The following is a 19,970-nucleotide window of genomic DNA, read 5'->3' as shown; positions in this document are numbered from 1 at the left end:
AAGGACATTGGTGGAATCATGGATTTCAACTTCTAAGCGTTCATTTGATGATTACATACATATACACATACGTACATACATACATAACAGGTACTTATATAGCGCTTTACAATGAACAACTAATAATAATAATGAAATTACATTGAACAGCGCTTTAAAATGTATCTACGAGGACTAGTTCCTGATCTTAATGCCCCGACTCTAAAAACACCAGGCCTAGGCTAAACCCTAACACAAAACCAACTTACGAAAGCATGCCATACTCACTAAAAAAACTGAACATAAATATTTAAACCACTACTAGTTACACCAAAAAAACATAAAAATAAAAAGTTTCAATGAGCAAATAATGTGTTTTAAGCAGAGATTTAAATGTTTTAAACTTGTCAGCCGATCTTAGTTTTACAGGCAGTTTATTCCATAATTTAGGCACTTTGTAAAGTAATTATTTTTCCATTTTTCAACATTCGCATCAATTACTTCTATGTTTTGTTTAAAAATTCGGGTCGCACATGGATCGCAAGATGTGCGGTGGCCTTATAGGTCAAGTCCACTCAAGAAAAATATTTATTTGAATCAACATAGAAAAATCCAAATAGCATAATGCTGAAAAATTTCATCAATATCAGATATAAAATAGGAAAGTTATGACATTTTAAAAGTTTTGTTTATTTTTTACTCAACATTTTTATGCACAACTCAGTGATCTGCAAATGAGAGAGTCGATGTCCCCCACTCACCATTAAAAAAAAAATACAATGTTTCAATTTTTACAGATTTGACACTTATGACCAACTGGACAACCAAAAAATGTTTAAAAAATTGGTAGTTCCACATGTTCAGGGAGGAATCAAACTTTGTTTCACAAGACAAAGAGAGGAAAATTGAATAATGAAATACGAAAGAAATTGTGAGTGATGTCATCAGTCCCCTCATTTGCATACCGAACATGATGTGCATATTAGCGATTAATCGTTAAATACAATGACCTATCAAGGTCATTTTGCTCAGTAGACTCCCTATAAGAACCAATCAGAAATTCAAATTATTGATTAATTTCTAACCTCTCGTTACGGGGCCCAAGTAATGTTTTTGCAATATAATATTAATAGCAGTATTGTGACATAAAATGAAAGAATTTCACAAAGATACTGCTTTTTGGAGCCAGTATTTTTTACAAACTTAATGAAAATATATAAATTTTTTAAGTTTTTACAAACCTGTGGGTGTTTCACAAGAAATTATTTATGACTCAAAGTCGCACTTAAATGCCGAGAAGCGTGTGGTATAACAGTTTTGGAGTGGAAAGGTCAAAAGGTCAACAAACTTTCATTAAAATGCAAATTATACTAAAAGTTTTCGGATCCTTGGCAGAAAACGTTGCAATTAAATTTGATTTAAAATGAACATATGAAATGAACATCACACCTCTCCCTTCAGGACCATGGGACTCTCGTCTTTGTATAAATAAAGCCAAATGGTGTACAATGACAGCATGTCAACCAACAACACCCATGCTTCCCCAGTGCCATGTCTGCCCCCTTTCCCTGATCTGCCCCCCCCCCTTTCCCTGGATCTAGGAAGACCATCTAACTTTTGTACAATGGTTTTCCTATTGTTATAAATGTCTGAATTCCCATTTCGTCTGAGAAACCAAGGCTCTAACATAATTTCAATCAACTCATTACACAAATATCCTCAAAAGAGGGAGACAAACTTATCCTTCGACACATGGCACATTGAATAGCGGAGTTATGATTTCAATATCAGTCATTTTCATTTTATTAATAAAACTATGTATAATACGGAGGTTATATACATAATTAACATGTCACAAATATATATGTTTGTTGATTTTTTCATACATTGTATTATTATCATCAATCTATTGACAGTGACTAGTACATTAATAAACCCTGATCCAACTGAGTCTTATACATCATTTTTTTGTATACATCAATTAATTCTGATAATGTCCATTAAGACGGACATTAATAATTAGCTGCAAAATCGACTTTCCACAGGCAGAGACATGTAGAAAAGTATCGTATGTATTATCAACAGCCGAATGCAAGCAAACAATTAAATTTGGGATCGTGACGAGGTTTGAAACGCATGATTTTTCCAATTACACAAACATAATGATCTCACTTATTGCCAATTATGCATCCATGCTATGAAAACAAGGCCTATCTATCAAATTTGTTGTCTTAAACAGCTAGTTCAAATAGCATTAACATCACATACTAACTGTGAATAATTGTAATATTTTACAGATACTCAATTATTACAAAGTACAGATAAATTTGGTTTCCTTATCTAACAAAATGTTGTGTGTTACTCCAACCACGATTAGGTCAATAATAAATACTCAGCAATATATACAATATAAAGCGTGTCCTTTACGATTATTTGGTATATCAACTAAGCTCAGAAAAATAAACGAATCCTATTCTGTGTTTTCTTTGATTTCATATTTTTTCTTTAACTGAATACATGTATAGTATTAAGAAATCAAACCTTCATATTTATTTAGTCTAAGAGCTAGGGCATTACAAAATAGAAAACAAAAAGTAAGTCATCCTACAAGAGCAATGTCTTTAATTAGTGCCCTCTCTCTGTAAAGCTTTCTCTTTGTATTAAAAAAGCCCTTTGAGCACTTATGCTATAAATATAGTAATTCGATTTTCACTGGTGTTGTTTTAGTTCCTACGAAAGGATCCCCAGTTGTTAAATCCGCATACATTCGTAATTCCGAAGCTTCGTTATTCCGAAGGTTCGGATATTCCGAAGGTTCGTTATTCCGAAGGTTCGTATTTCTGAAGGTTCGTAATTCCGAAGATTCGTTAGTCCGAAAACGAAATGAGGTTCGTAATTCTGAAGGTTCGTTAGTCCGAAAACGAAGTGAGGTTCGTAATTCCGAAGATTCGTTAATCCGAAAACGAAATGAGGTTCGTAATTCCGAAGGTTCGTTAGTCCGAAAACTAATGATTAACGAACCTTATTTCGTTTTCGGACTCACGAACCTTCGGAACAACGAACCTTATTTCGTTTTCGGATTAACGAACCTTCGGAACAACGAACCTTATTTCGTTTTCGGATTGACGAACCTTCGGAACATCGAACCTTATTTCGTTTTCGGATTATCGAACCTTCGGAATAACGCCACAAATGTTCGGATTAACGAACCCTTTTACGTTTTCGGAGTGTAACCGTTAAATCGCTCTTAATTTACGAACAGCTTTATGAAACACTCACTTGGCAATGAACAGCGGCTAGTGTGTTCCTTCAAAGGAAAATGCATCCCTGACTTTCACTATTAATGGTGCATTTGCCAAACTGAATAAACAATCAACTAACTGTCAAGTAATGAATGCAGATCCTTATAAATAAGAAAATTTGAATTTAAAATGCATAACGAACAAAACAAACTAAGAATAACAAAATATACATACTAAAACACTCAAGCAAGGGATCGGTCGAGTTGAAATCTCCGATTCAACATTTCACAAAAATTTACAAAAACATACAGTATCAGCAGTACTATGTCCTTTAATTACTACAAAATCTGGGACATTAAAGGAGAAGTTCACCCTGACAAAAAGTTGGTTTTAATAAAAGCAGAAAAGCCTGAGAAAAATATTGGAGGTTTGATCAACTTCATCAAAAATATGAGTCATGAATATGTAACATTTTGATTTTGTTACGTCACAGACAAGCAACTCCACCATGTTTAATAGTTAAATAGGTTCCAAAAATGTAATTTTTCTTGAAAAAGTACAAGTGATTTCATTTTTGCCATAGATATATCATAATTTCATATTAGACATTTCGTATCCTCTTTTATAATTTTGATATGAATATTTGCATTCATCACATATCCATTAAAATTTGGAATGAATGGAATTTAGAGTACATGATATATGGGGAAGCTGCTCACACATGAAGCCACAAAAAATAAAAACTCACATCTCTCTTCTTCGATGAATTTTAGTCAAACCTTCATCAATCTTTTTAATCAATTTTTCTATCAAAACCAAATTATCATCAAGGTTAACTTTCCTTCGCCAACATATTTTCTAAAAATAATTTTGGTAAGTCAATTTTTACAAAAAGCTTTCATCACTTGCGATGAATATGACATGACATGGGCTTAATCTTTTTTTCATTCATCTGAAAAAAAATCATTATTTGGAGCACCACACTATTCTTCAAAGTCATTAAAATCCAAAATATAAACTTTTTACCATTCTAATGGAAATAAAATACTCCTCAACAGCACTATATTGCAGCAAATTTCAAAGCAATGACACCATTTAAGTCAAATCTTTGACTATTAAACAGAAATAATAATAAAAGTGGGGCTGGGGGCAAGTTTGCCCCCCCCCCTAAATGCTTAAAAGAGCCCAGCAAATTAAATACAGTGCCAGAATATCTGCATAATACTATAATATTAAAGTTTTAGCATTAAGAAAACCTGCACTCTCTTATCTTTTCTTATAGCTAAACCCACTTGGTCAACTAGCAAAAGGTATACATGTAATTCTTGGATTGGCTATCAAACACCATCATGATTAAACCAACTTTGGTCTACTAGCAGATGGTCTAATTTTCAGCTCACTTAACACCATCATGGCTAAACCTATTTGGCCTACTATACATGTACATTGGTGACACAACATTTGCTCCTGCGACGATTGCTCCGGTCTTAATAACTCAGAGGGCAAAGGATTAGAATTGGGAGTGCAATATCGTTTTTGGTTCAGAATAATGTAAATATTATTAGGATTAGAGTTTATTTGGTTCTGGAGGTTAGGTTTTATGTTTTGCTTAAAGGCATATGCTAACGTTGTAGACATGTAATTTAAAAAATATCAAAGGAGAGATGAAATATGTACATGAATGCCTTTCTGTCAACCTAAAAACTCTAAAACAAAAAAAAATCGAAAGAAATCCTTTCGATATACGTTATAATTGATGGTTTTGTGTAATTTCTATCGTGCCGATAATAATATAACACATAAGTGTATGGATGAAATTAAGATGGTATTTCCGGTCACTTTATATTTCACTTTTTTGAAGCACTTAATAATTATTTTCGAACGCAATTTTTTCTGGGCTTCATTTTTGTAACATATCACAGACAGAGGTGACAAGTGGGACCTTGCACCTCAGATTTTTTAAAGTCAAAGCAATGTTAGCCAATGCCTTTAATGTGCGGAGCAATTATCGCCGGAGCAAATGTTATGGAACCTGTACATTTGGTCTAATTAATTACCATTTGGTCCAACCATAACTTGGCCTTAAAACTCACTTGGTCTAATTCTCATTTTAATAGTGTAATTCCCAGATGGTTTTTGTTTACATTTCTTCCAGGTATTATGTTGCATTATGTCCAACAAAATATGTTTCATAAACAGTCAATAATATAGAACAGTTTCTAATAATAACACCTACGGGTGGGTGTTTCATAAAGCTGTTTGTAAGTTAAGAACGACTTTAAGAACTACTGGTGAACCTTTCTTTTGTGCAAAATAATCACCAATGAACATTTAATGGTGAATATCATTTACCACAAGAAAGGATCACCAGTCGTTCTTAAAGTCGTTTTTCACTTACCAACAGCTTTTAAAAATGCCCCCCAGGTCTCTATGCATGAGGAATCAGGTTAGAATCGTAGATCAAACATCAAAACATTAAATATACATTGTAAGGATCAAAGAATATTAAACGAAGATTGAACCTAACTTAGGGCCTTTTTATACGCGAATCTTGAATCAGCATTGTTGATGATTGCATTTCGTCTTTAGAATTAGCGGACATTTCACACGCTCACTTGAAAACTGTGATTTGAATTTGAATTCCCGAGCGAAGGCGGCATGTGTCCTTGGTGACTTGTCAATCAAAGCACTGCATCGCAAATATAAACAATGAGTGCATGGCAATTGTATTATCTACGGAAGTGCTTGAAAGGTCACATAAGCTCCGCCCCCAAAAGATGTATTGGAGGTCAAGCCTTTCACACGCGAATTCGTACCATAATTTGAGTGAAACTTAACAGTAGAATATGAATTCGTGATTGTGATTCGCGTTCGTGATTCTAATCATGTTCTAGTTTGGATTCACACGTGCTACAAATTCTTCATTTGCCTTATTTTTCATGGGAATCATCATTCAAATCACAATTTTTTTTACCGTGTGAAAGGGTGGTTACGAAAACATTCAGAAAGAGGTGGGTTTTTGACTGTACCTTGAATTATCATAAAGACTATGTGGTGCAAGACCAAGTGAATGCAAGAGAAAATGGGTAAATCCGTACCGTAAATAAGACGAAATGGTAAATTTCCTAATATTTGAGCAGTATGCTGCATTATGGATAATAGAAAAGCATGACAGTACAGAGCACTAACACGGAATGTTTAGTATAACATTATATCATAGAAAACCGAATCATTAAATGATTCACCAATAAAATATATAGATCATACATGTATTTAATCTTTTAGCTTTCACATAATCTATGAACTATAATTATCTATTCATAAACATATTGTGTCATATGATTGCTTTGTTTTATTAATAAGCATATGCATGATACTGCATATAGCATCATCAAGGCATATTGAGTCTTGTGTATCTCTACATCTTTGGGTTAAAAAATGATGAGGGCGCTGTGACATTTAGCTTAGCGATTGATTGCAGAGTTGATTTCTTTGATTACTACTACAATCATTAACGTGCAATCTAGCGTTCAAACCACCTGTACAATCGATCGCTACGCTTTATGTTACCGGACCCTGAGGAGACGAGAGGGATCATGGCGATGGGAAATTCTTTTCCGCGAGAATCTTGGAAGGCTGTCCGCTGCTGAGGTATAATGATATTCCCAGGCATTTTATGGATTATTGCCACCCTTCACACGGGTGATGACATGCAGGAACCAGGAGAAATGCAATGCATCTCGTCGTGGGTTGGTAGTACGGATGGTCGTCCTGTGGAGCAAGATGCCATCAAGAATTGAAGTCAATGAAAGTGTAGAAAGAGATAGATGAGAGTACACAATATGATGTCTTATGAGCCATGATCACAAAGTCCTCGGCAGTACATGCCCTTTTATCACACCAGGAAACATACGCACGGACACCAACTAAATGACGATGCATGCTTATACAAAACTCTGAGATGTAAATCATGAATTCCATCGATCTCAGAATACTACGCAGTTCCCAATCCCCCACACTTCCGCTAGAACCTGAAAACGGGGGTCGGACAGTTGGCTTGAAATCTACAGTCGGATAAATGCACATGTGTTGAAAGTACCAACTCGACATCGAAAACGCCGCGGCGACGGCGCTATCATCAATTAACCCCTTTTAGCACATGCCATTTGGCAATATTAGTCCGCGGCTTGCTCATCATCTCGTTCCAGTGGCTCATTTCGGCCGGCGACGTCCGCGCCCCGAGAAGGATCCCGCCGATCATATCGTTCTTTGAGAGGCGGTCCTTGTCCAGGACCGAAACGACGAAGGTCGTGTCACGTATCCTATCGAGCGGGATGTTAAAGACGAAGGACTCGTTATAGACTGGATTGAGCGTGTGGTACTTGATGACTGTTTTCTTCTTCTCAACGCGCTTGTCCTTGTGCATGTGCCAGATTTTCACGTACGGATCTGCGAAAGAGAGATAAAAAATTAGTTGATTTTCTGATTTTGCAAACATATGATTTGTTAATCATGCAATATAAATGTAATTTCATATTTGATGTATTAACCAAGATATACACAATAGTGCCTGCTTTTCATATATAGATCTAGTAAGACCTATGATGAAGATCACTTTATAATTTCAGATCATATTTTAAACAAACATAAAAAAAAAAATCAATGAATTTAAGATATGATAACACTGGTTTTGATTCTGACAAGATATATTCCTCCCCCTCCTGCCTGTGATATTTTTGGCAGCTAAATTTTAAATATATTATCATTGATGTGGAGGAGGTCCATCGTGGTGAAGGATTGAGTAGAAGGAATAAACAGTTGTCTCACAATGTATCGAACATAGTTGGAGAGCCATTGTCATTGTTCATCATCGTCATTGTTTTCGCACTGACCTGACTTGATTCATCATCATTATCATCATCATGATCATCATGATCATTGTCATCATCGTCATCAACATCATCATTCTCATCATCGTCATTGTTTTAGCACTGATCTGACTTGATTCATGATCATCATTGGCCTAGAGGACTCTGTGATGATATTTTTTTATGATTTGATATTGATATTACATCACGGAGCCTAGACACGCATATGGGACTGTGCCTAGTGAACTATCAAAACAAGAAGGGAATTCTCTTCATATTTAATATTGGAACTACCGATCCTATTTTTAACTAAACTTTTTTCATACCTTTATACACCGTATGAATATAAAGGTATGACCATTTCGAAAAAGAAAATAAAAAAATTAGAGGTTTCTTACCAGACAAATGTCGTGTATCCATTTGTAAACAATGCAAATACAATAGGCTTGACCATTGAACCGCTTCGATGAGCTATGTCACAAAGTGCCATTTTGAAGAACAATTCATAGATTAATATTAATATTTTTAAATAATACAAATTGAATATTGATTGTAAATAATTATAAAAATAATAATCATTTACAATCAATATTCAAATATTATGATTTCATAAATAATTCTAATCTATGAATTGTTCTTCAAAACGGCACTTCGTAACATAGCTCATCCAAGCTACGTCATATCAAAGCGGTTCAAGCCTATTGTATTTGCAGTGTTTACGAATGGATACGCGACATCGGTCCGGTAAGAAACCTCTCATTTTTCTATTTTTTTTCTTCGAAATGGTCACATCTTTATATGCATTAGGTGTATAAAGGTATGAAATTTAATAAAAGTTTAGTTAAAAATAGGATTGGTAGTTCCAATATTAAATATGAAGGGAATTCCCTTCTTGTTTTGTTGGTTCACAAGGCATAGTCCCATATACTGTACCCGTCTAGGCTCCGTGATGTAATATCAATATCAAAATCATAAAAAATTATCATCACAGAGTCCTCTACGCTAGATCATCAGAGTCATTTTCTACACTGACATGACTAGATACTATACCTGATTTTCCTGTAATATCTTTGGCAGCTAAATTTTGACACTTGAGGACTGTAATTGTAATCCTTCCGGCTGTAGGTGCATAGCACAATGACACCAGTAAACTCCCGAGTTTACCCTACAAAAGGCAAAAAGAGAATAAATTCATGACAAAAAGAGAGTAAATGATAACTTTGTCCCAATTAAGGTATTCATTCTTCTATTGGCAATTAAATCTGGTGACACAACATTTGCTCCCGAGACAATTGCTCCGGGATTAATTTCGTCTAAGATGTAGAGATAGGGTTGCAATAGGGTTGTATGTGAGGTAGGGTATAGTGTTAAACCCAGGGTCGCAGTTCTTCATTTGATTAGTGTGTGGAATTTAGAGCGGAACAATGTCGCCAGAGCAAACGTCACCGAACCAGGACAAGAGCCACTTTTGTCTCCATTTTATAGATCTTGAACCGGAGACACATCATTTGCTCTTGCGACAATTGCTCCGGGCTTAATTCCGTCTAAGATGTAGGGTTAGGGTTGCAATAGGGTTCTATGTGAGGTAGGGTATAGTGTTAAACCAAGGGTTGAAGTTGGTCATTCGATTTTAGTATAGTGTGTCAAATTTAGAGAGGAGCAATTGTCGCCGGAGCAAATGCCATGGAACCAATTCTACCAAAATTATCACAATTTGGGAGAGCAGCTGAGCTGTAGGTCCAAAACTTTGGAGTAGCTCCTGGAGTAGCAAGTAAATTCAATAAACTGGCATAACAGGTAGATACATGCAATTATTGATATAAATTAAGCATTCCACTATGGGCAGGTTTATTTAAATTATTAATTTTTTCATTCACACAGATTTAATACAAAGCAGTAAATAATGTAGAAAGCTGAAATCTGTTTGGAGAAGTTTTTAAACAGTTCTTTTTACTATTGGTTTCTTCCCTTACTCAGATGGTTAGCCATCTTGCACACACTGTGAGGGACTTCATTCCATAGGCTCAATGTATTATTCCCCTAAAAACAGGGGCGCTGATTTAACGCTGATTCTTATTCTGATATATATTTGCAAGGAGGTGGTGCTGATTACTAAAATTCTGATTATTTTCACAATTTTACTCATTCATAGACCTACATTTCGAATAAAAGGAATTTGGTACCGACTGGACACAGTCATGTTAAGAGTTAATAAGATATAGAGATAAACCTCAATATCTTGCCCCATGAATGCCACAATAATAATCATAATATATGTGATTTGTAATGCACCAAATCCACTTGGCAGAGTGCCCAAGGTGCAGTGAAAGAAAGAAAGAGAAAAGTAAAAATATAATAGTAATAGATTCAGGAACAATTAAGATTAGGAAGCATTGAATAGACAAGTCTTAAGGTAATGTTTAAATGTGTCAATGGAAGTACATTCACGGATAACCAGGGGTAGACCATTCCAGAGAACAGGGACAGCGTGGGCAAAAGCCCGAACCCCCCATGTCTTAACGTACAGATAGCCCATCACCTACCCCCTTGTCAATTTATCATTATTCCTGTAGCAAATCGCTGACTTACTGATGATTTTTTACTTGGCGTGAGTGCCCTCCAGTACAATTTTTCGTGTGTCAAGTCGACCTCGGCGAGTGGCAAGTTGATCTCCCCGATCGGGTCGTTTCTACTAAAGCGATCGTAGTCCAGCACCTGCAGATGCAGAACACGCTCTTGTATTTTGCTGTATGGATAACCTGTAAGATGATAAGATAATACTTAAACAATAATTCAGCGATCCATGCATATTTCGTCGGCTGTCATCCGAACCGTCATATAACACATACGGCGGTACAAACCCATTTCAGAGAAAATCGACTTCAAACTTAACTATAATTTTCACACTTAGTTCCCCAGCCTTACAACATATGCATTGCTAGAAAGATACATTGGTGGAAAGACCAAGAAAATTGCTTGACATTGGTACTAAGGATCCGAGAAAATATCGCAAAAGAGCTTCATGTACATGTTTGTAATTTCGGTTTCGACCGGCTTAGACTTTCCCTGTACAAAAACGCCATAGGGTAAGAGCGATACGTTTGACTGACCGCGATTTCAATGCGCGCGCTCAGTCAAGCGTCGTATTGCTTTTCATGTGCAAAGTCAATGCAGTGCAGATGGCCGATACCACGGATTGGCTGACCACGCGCATTGAAATCGTGGTCAGTCTAAATGTTGTATCGCTCTCTTACAGTGTACGTTTCAAATGGGATTTGCGCATTTTATTAAAAATTTGTATGGCATCGCTGTGAAAATCCTCTGTCTCAGAAAATAAAATAAATTGCTGCCTAGAAATTTAGTTATGAATAGTGTAACACACGTACTTTCATTTTATGCAAAAATCACAAAATCAAATTTTTGACCAAAATTGACTGATACGATGGTTCAGATGACAGCCAACGATTTATATATTTCATTATAGGCAGACAAATTGGATTATGAATGTTTGTGCACATTCCTTTTCCAACATTTTCCTTTTTTCTGCTTTTATTAAACCAACTTTTTTTATCAGGGTGAACTTTCTCATTGAAATTGAAAATTAATTTCCAAGTTCAGGGACACTTATTTGAAAAGGTGTTTCCTCATCATCCAGCACATTCCTAAACAAGCCAAACATGCTCGATAACGGAATGACAAAACGTTATTTAAACAGTGTATTGACACTCTGACATAGATAGCAGTCAAGCATAGCTATTCACAAATGAGATTCATTTTCGATAAGAATAGAGAATATTTCCATCAACACCACCCCCATCAAGTAGCTGGGTCATTAAGACGCTAATATGCTCGCGTACCATAACAACACGCGTACACAGGCAAACTTCACGGTCTGAATAAGCTGTGAAGTGTGAAGTTATAGGGGAAAATACTGATTAATTTTTTTCCGTTAAAGGGATAATGTAGCTGTAGGAAAGAGGACTAGGGACATGGGGAATAATAACAATAACTACAACAATAATAATGATGATAACAATAATAATAATAATGACAATAATAATGAGTGCACCAGGATTCACCAGGAAATGAATAGGACAGAACAAATTTTGAATTTTGAAGAGTTACTATTTGCCATCAATATGTGTTCCCTCGTGTTTGACCATGAAGATCAGATATATTTCTGAGTGATTTATTCACTACATGATATATGCACATCTAAGGTAAGATAATCTAACCACATTTAAAAATATTTCTCAACTTTAATCATCTGGAAACGTACAGTTTATCCCCCTCTCATCCAGCTATCCCACTTCTCTGTCTCTCACTCTTTCTCCTTCATTCTCTCCCTCTCCATACTTGTCCACATCTCTCTTTCCCTAATTCTCCACTGCTTTCCACCTCTCTCCCTCTTTTCCCCTTCCTCTTTTTTCCCCTTTTCTCCCCCCCCCCCTCTCTCTCATTTCCTCATTGCCCCTTTGCCCTTTCTCTCCCACTCTCCTCTCTCTCTCTCTCTCTCTCCCTTTCTGTTCCTCTCTCTTTTACACTCACCCCACCAGCAGCAAAGCACCTTTAAATTGAAAAGGTGTTCAGAAATATTTTGCTTCATCTCCTGGAAAGCAATTGCCATCCCCCAGTCCACTGAAGTGTGACGTTGGACTAATTGAAAAATATTCCCTCATTATGATTAAATCAATAACGAAGAGACAGAATGGGACTCCCGAGAGTGATAGTCTAGGCCGCAGACCTTGTATAGAACCCTTGAATAATTTCTGTCCAAGCGTCACTCATGTAGACTGTTTTATCAATAAGGTTCAACCTTTATTTCTTGTGATATATATGCCTCCGTGAAACCAGGGGACATGTCATGAAATGACTTGCCGGACATGTTATCCAACAAACTCTGTAATACATGAATAACTAACGGTTACCATAGTAACATTGCTTCTCAGCCAATCAAAATCAATGAAAGTTGTCAGATACGACAACTTGTTGGACAAAAGATGTTGATGAAATGCTCCCCAGGGCCAAGTTACACGATGCTTTGCAATCAATCACATATCTCATCAAACATTTCTATTTGGTTGCTAGACCATCTTTTAAATGGAATAAGTAGGCAGCAATGACCTAAAATTGGGCATTTCATTTCGTTGGCACCCAGATAAAAAAAAGGCAAACATGGCCCGCCCCTAATGCTCTTTAATCACAACACATAGCTACCCCCCTGCCCCCTACATAAAATGAACCCATAACAATGGCCATCCGATAAATGATAACAATACATTTGTCTTTTCCATTTTGATTAAATGATGAAAATTTTTGTCCTGAGAAAGAATCATTGTAAACCAATAAATAGAAATGGCCAATCAATCCTGCTGCATATGCATTCTACTTTGTGGAGCGTTGTGGCCCAGTGGATTAGTCTCCGGACTTTGAAACAGAGGGTCGTGGGTTCAAATCCCAGCCATGGCGTAATTTCCTTCAGCAAGAAACTGATCCACAATGTGCTGCACTCAACCCAGGTGAGGTAAATGGGTACCAGTAGGAAGTAATTCCTCAAGAAGCTGTGTGCGCTGTGAACGCATAGCTTAGCCGGGTAATATAGGAGCGCCTTGAGCACCTAACAAGGTGGATATGTGCGCAATATAAATATCCTATATTATTATAAAACAATGACCAGCGACCAATACAAAAATTGCTTTCATATTACTAGCAAATTATTATCCTGGGCTTACCTTCAAAATGAAAAGATTCGTTCCAAATAGGATTGAGGTTTTTCCTCTTCACTTTGGTCTCCATTTTGACTTTTTTGTCTGGCAGGAGCATGATTTTAACAAAAGGATCACTTGTTCCGCTAGAATTGAAAAACAGAAAATAATAAAGAAATAATATAAGGGTAAATTATGAATCAAAAAGATAACACAAGTGCACATATTGAAATAATTTCAAAGAAGCATTATTCTTTTTGAACTGGCAGGAGCATGATTTTGACAAATAGATCACTTTGCTAAAATTCATAAAGAGATATTCAAAATAAAGTAGACTGAATTATTTACATGTATACAGAGCATTCTATAAAGTCTGAGTGTACATGGTGAAAAAGTTCAAAAAATTAGTTCATAGGGAAATAATTTTCAAACATCTTTTTTCTAATCTGGCAAGAGCATGATTTTGAAGACCCTAGAATTCATAAAGAGAAAATCAAAGATAAGTAAAATACATTATTGAACGCAAGAAATGACACAATGAAATAAGTTCTAAGAAGAAGTTACAAAGGAAATATTTGCCGACCTTAATTTTACAAAACAGTTATATGCACATCCTGGTCGGTATGCAAATGAGGAGACTGATGACGACATCCACTCACTATTTCTTTTGTATTTTATTATATAAAATATTATAATTTTCTCCTCATTGTCAAGTGAAACAACGATTAATTCCTCCCTGAACATGTAGAATTAGCATTAGTCCTTATTGTCAAAACTGTAAAAAATGAAATATTGTATAATTCAAACAATAAGAAACAAAACAAACAGTGAGTGATGGACATCATTGACAATCTCATTTGCATGTCACTGAGTTGTGCATATCACTGTTTTGTGAAAAATAAGCGAAACATTAAAATGCCATAACTTTCTTATTTCACATCCGATTTTGATGAAATTTTCAGCGCTATGCTAGTTTGATTTTTCTCTATTTATTCAAATCCACATTTTTCTGGCATGGACTTGATCTTTAACAAAACAACAAGAAGAAGGATTTGAGTGTGAAAGTGTGGAATAATCTGAACAGTTACCTGAAATCTTTGGCAGGAAGATGATTTGCTTTGACGATCCGCAGCACCAGTGTTTGATCGGGAAAGTCGTACATAAGGGAGAACTGGATCTTTCCTAGCTCTTCCCCGAACTGAAAGGAATCGTCATCTAAGCCTTGAGCCTGAGGAAGAGGAAGAAAGAAAAGGAGATGAAGGAGAAGAAGAAGGGGAAGAAGAGGAATGAGAAAGTGAAGAAAAAGGAGAACAAGAAGGAGAGAACAGGAAATGCATGTCAACTTGAAATTACGTCAAAATTTAGTGTGTTGTCCAAAGGCTACACAGTGTCGCTTGTCTGTGATATGCGTGTCTGCGCAATGCGTGTCAAAGAAGACAGACAACACCTTCAATCTTTACATTTCCAATACATACTGTATAGAGATATATATCTATAAAAAAAATCAAAATGGTGGAATACTGTAACATTCTAGGCATTTCTTGTACAGGCCTCAAAACCAGTCTCACTCATCAAAACTATGTGTAAAATGAATTGGGATAGAAATAATAAATGTTTACGAGAGCAATGGACAGAATACTTCATGAGGTGAATAGATAATATCATCTTTCACCAAATGATGAGATTTTTTTTAAAGAATAATAAGAAACAATATCACTGTCACTTTTCAGGATTTAAAAGTAGAACTACATTTTAAATCTTAAGTTCAATTCTTAGTCAAGAAAAAATACAGGAATATTAATTGGTTGAAAATCTTATAAAATTTGAACCTACCAGTAGAAGAGAGCCAAAAAGACAAATATTTAGGGATTGCTAACTGCATTTGAGAAGCAATGCTGCCCTCTAGTGTCATACATTATGAAGGTGCACAAAAAGAGTTATAATACAGATAAACTCCCATATCAAGTCAAATATTTACCCAAGTTGAAGCAATATTTTTGGAACAGATTATACATTAGAAAAATGTTGAAAAAACCTCTTCTAGGTCAATTTCTTCCAAATAAAACATCTTTCCAAGAGATTAAACTTCAGCATAGTTTACTGTCTGTTGCCTATGACTTCAGATTGCAATACCATTTTATTCACTGTTGCTCTGTAGGTGTTTAGGGAAGTTGAATAGACAAACAAAATTTATTACAAAATCATCTATAGATAGGCGGGGGGGGGGGGGGGGAGAAGGGGGATGGTGCCATTGAGGGGTGATATGAATCATATTGAGAATACTCACATAGATAGCGGGATGGTGCCATTGAGGGGTAATATGAATCATGAATCATATTATTATTGAGAATACTCACATAGATAGGGCTCAAGGGGGGGGGGGTAGGGGGATGGTGCCATTGAGGGGTGATATGAATCATATTGAGAATACTCACATATATAGGGGACAAGGGGGGGGGGGTAGGGGGATGGAGCCATTGAGGGGGTGATATGAATCATATTGAGAATACTAACATAGATAGGGCTCAAGGGGGGGGGGGACGTAGGGGGATGGTGTCATTGAGGGGTGACATGAATCATATTGAAAATATTCACATAAATAGGGCTCAAAGGGCAGGGGGAGGTAGGGGGGTGGTGTCATTGAGGGGTAATATGAATCATGAATCAATTATTGAGAATACTCACATAGATAGGGCTCAAGGGGGGGGGGGGTAGGGGGATGGAGCCATTGAGGAGTGACATGAATCATATTGAGAATATTCACATAGATAGTGCTCAAAGGGCGGGGGGAGGTAGGGGGATGGTGCCATTGAGGGGTGATATGAATCATATTGAGAATATTCACATAGATAGGGCCAAGGGGGAGGGTAGAGGGATGGAGCCATTGAGGGGGTGATACATGAATCATATTGAGAATACTCACAACGCCTATGGCTTCGGCCTGGCCATTGCTGTTTCCGAGTTGCTGACTCTGGCCAAGCTTGCTTGGATCAGGCTGGACGTGTTCCACGCCAACTTTGGGTTTCGGCCTCTCAAACCTGTGAGAATGACAACAACAAAAAATGAATTGAAAGAAGTACATTTTGATTTATTAATGGTCAACCATGCTCATCGACGGTATTCTTGATGTGAATTCAGACTGAAGTCATTCTGTGTGTATGGTTAAGACAGGTACTGCAGGTACATGTACATGAAGCTATTTAATATGAAAAAGGCGAGACAGCTTGGAAGAGAGATCATCGAGAGAAAAGAGGAAGAAAGAAGAAAGGTGTAGGAGGAGGGAGAAACAGAGACAGATGCAAAATGGGAGAGAGAAACAGAGAGAGACATGAGAGAAGAGGAGGGGGGGGGGGTGAAGAACAAGGGTAAAAATATGCAACTGCAGGGAGGGGGGGGGGCAAAGTGAAACATATACAGAACGATATATCACCCTATGAGATGGACAGATATTGGAGAAAGGGGGGAGGGGAGAAAGAATTGCCATATGTAAAAGGATAAAAGAGCCATTAAACTGGCAAAACTTCAATATTTTTAATAATGATTTCATTTCATAAGGCGGTGCTGCACCATCCCGAGTTTGCTCAATCTCGAGATTTTAGCCCGATTGGTCCTCTTCGCGATTAATCTCGAGATTCAAGAAACCCCATCTCCACCATCGCAAGAAGAGCGATTCCTGCTCGAGCGAGGCATCGATGCATTATGGTCTGACGCCGTGAATAAATAATCCCGAGTGCGTCTGCACCTACGAATTAGCGCGATAATTCGTAAAATAGCGCGCTATTTTGCAAATAATCCCAAGTTGACTTGGGATTGCAATCTCGAGATTAATCCTACGAACTAGCGCGATAATTGCGTCTCCATTGCAAATAATCTCGAGATTGTTCAGATCGGGATAATTTGCCGGATCAGAAAAAGCGCGCTAATTTGGAAACTCAGGATGGTGCAGACGGCCCTATATTGATAAGAAAACTAAATAAGTAAAGCACTCCATCTCTGCCTGAGGGGGTTAACCACTATCATCCTCTACGCCATTCTGTTTCAAGCCTACATTTTCAGGGTGGTTTGCCACAGGCCGAAATGGAAATTTGCCGACCGACCGCTGCCTCCATCTGACAGCCCGCGCCAAATCCCTCCTCATTAATTACCCATAATTGTCACTTTGCAGGGGAATATTGCTGCTAAAAACCTCTCCATCATGTCAAAATACATTTGCCCCCAGGACTGGGAAATGGCCACGAGTGCTTACACAAAGGCTTCAAAGCTCTATTGACCAAAAAGAGCCAATATTTGCTTTGCATTGTGAGCTTTAGTCGTAACCATGGAAATCCATAGATGATTGGTCCTACACTAAAGGTTTGATTACTGGATAATACATGAATTCTATGATCTTTTAAAGGTGTTGGGATATAATTGAACCACTTGATAGAGAGACGTTATCAACAGAGCCCTAATGGAAGAAAAGTTATTTCTTCGTACAATAAAACAAAAAGAAAAGATATGAGATCTGAGCATCAATCACAAATGCCAATTGACACTATAATTCATACAAACGTCCATTGCGCTCAGATTCCACTGCCATTTCTGTCATTGTGAAGGATATTACAAAACTCATATTTTACATCACTTGAATTACAAGCTCCACTATATTACAATGGAATAAATGGGTTTATCAACTTCTTGAATGCCGTCTACGCCATGAACAGACAAAGCTCAAAATAATGACAATCGAAACAAAAAGACACTTTTTGAGATAATACTTTTAACTATAACTACAGCATGAGTTCATTGTTAATGAATGTAGCAGCACTTTATTATTAAATGTTGATAAAAAGCTGAATTCAAGTAACATCATTCAGACAGCCACAGTGTTTAGAATAGTAGCTGTAGATAAAAAGAGACAACTTTCACAAGCTGAACCATGCAAAAACAAAAGACCATCAAACTGTGATTTCATGCATGTTTAGCCCCCCCCCCCCCACCTCGACTTTCAAATTTTGAACCGCAGCCCTTGATCACCATAGCTCTCATTATACCATCAAACCTCATAATTGGAAATGAGGCCAACATATTACCAACCACTAAACAATGCCCATCACATGCTCCATCTATTTTGCACGACACAAGGTACCTTGGCTGGTTGGCTAATTAACGAAGGGTGACGAAGACCGTGATATCGTTTGTTTGCCTTAAAAGAACGTTATTACATGAATCAAGCCTGTTTACCGGTTACACCTCTTCTGTTCTGAGTGAAAGAAAATTGTTTGAACTCATTCATGTACTTTCATACAGATTTAGTTAATGTAGTCCTCTACACTTGAAGCATTCAAAGAAGTAACAGTAGTACTCTGAATAGAAGAAGGATAAATTATGGTGGTAGTAGTAGCTGGAGTAGTACTAGCGGTGATGGTAGGAGTAGGAGTAGTAGTATAGTAGTAGTAGTAGTAAAAGTAGTAGCAGTAATAGCAGTAGTCATTGTAGTAGCAGTAGTAGTAGTGGTAGTAGTAGTAGTGGTAGTAGTAGTAGTGGTAGTAGTAGTAGTAGTGGTGGTAGAAGTATTAGTAGTAATTGTAGTAGTAGTAGTAGTGGTAGTAGTAGTAGTAGTAGTAGTAGCAGCAGTAATAGCAGTAGTTATTGTAGTAGCAGTAGTAGTAGTAGTAGTAGTAGTAGGAGTAGTAGTAGTAGTAGTAGTAGTAGTAGTAGTAGTAGTAGTAGTAGTAGTAGTAGTAGTAGTAGTAGTAGTAGTAATAGTAGTAGTAGAAGTAGTAGTAGTAGAAGTAGTAGTACTAGTGGTGGTAGAAGTAGTAGTAGTGGTAGTAGTAGTAGTAGTGGTAGTAGTAGTAGTGGTAGTAGTAGTGGTGGTGGTAGTAGTAGTAGTAGTAGTAGTAGTAGTAGTGGTAGTAGTAGTGGTGGTAGTAGTAGTAGTAGTAGTAGTAGTAGTAGTAGTAGTAGTAGTAGTAGTAGTAGTAGTAGTAGTAGTAGTAGTAGTAGTAGTAGTAGTAGTAGTAGTAGTAGTAGTAGTAGTAGTAGTAGTAGTAGTAGTAGCAGTAGACAGTAGTAGTAGACAGTAGTAGTAGTAGTAGTAGTAGTAGTAGTAGTAGTAGTAGTAGTAGTAGTAGTAGTAGTAGTAGTAGTAGTAGTAGTATTAGTGGTAGTAGTAGTAGTAGTAGTACTGTAGT

General features: G+C 36.8%; 1 protein-coding gene across 1 annotated transcript; it reads right to left on the bottom strand.

Annotated features, from left to right (window-relative positions):
* Window positions 1–5,129: 5,129 nt before the first annotated feature.
* Window positions 5,130–18,382, bottom strand: LOC135157975 (synaptotagmin-7-like). Its single transcript, XM_064115189.1, has 7 exons — window positions 18,342–18,382; window positions 16,718–16,832; window positions 14,883–15,022; window positions 13,822–13,940; window positions 10,679–10,848; window positions 9,140–9,254; window positions 5,130–7,670 (listed from the first exon to the last, which is right to left on the bottom strand). The coding sequence occupies exons 1-7, from the start codon at window positions 18,380–18,382 to the stop codon at window positions 7,360–7,362; spliced, it is 1,011 nt and encodes a 336-aa protein (XP_063971259.1). The 3' UTR covers window positions 5,130–7,359.
* Between the last annotated feature and the right edge of the window lie 1,588 nt (window positions 18,383–19,970).

Source organism: Lytechinus pictus, unplaced genomic scaffold (genome assembly GCF_037042905.1).
Source record: "Lytechinus pictus isolate F3 Inbred unplaced genomic scaffold, Lp3.0 scaffold_20, whole genome shotgun sequence".
NCBI lineage: Eukaryota > Metazoa > Echinodermata > Echinoidea > Temnopleuroida > Toxopneustidae > Lytechinus > Lytechinus pictus.
Note: the sequence above shows the minus strand (reverse complement) of the source record. Positions and strands in the feature narration are given on the sequence as shown.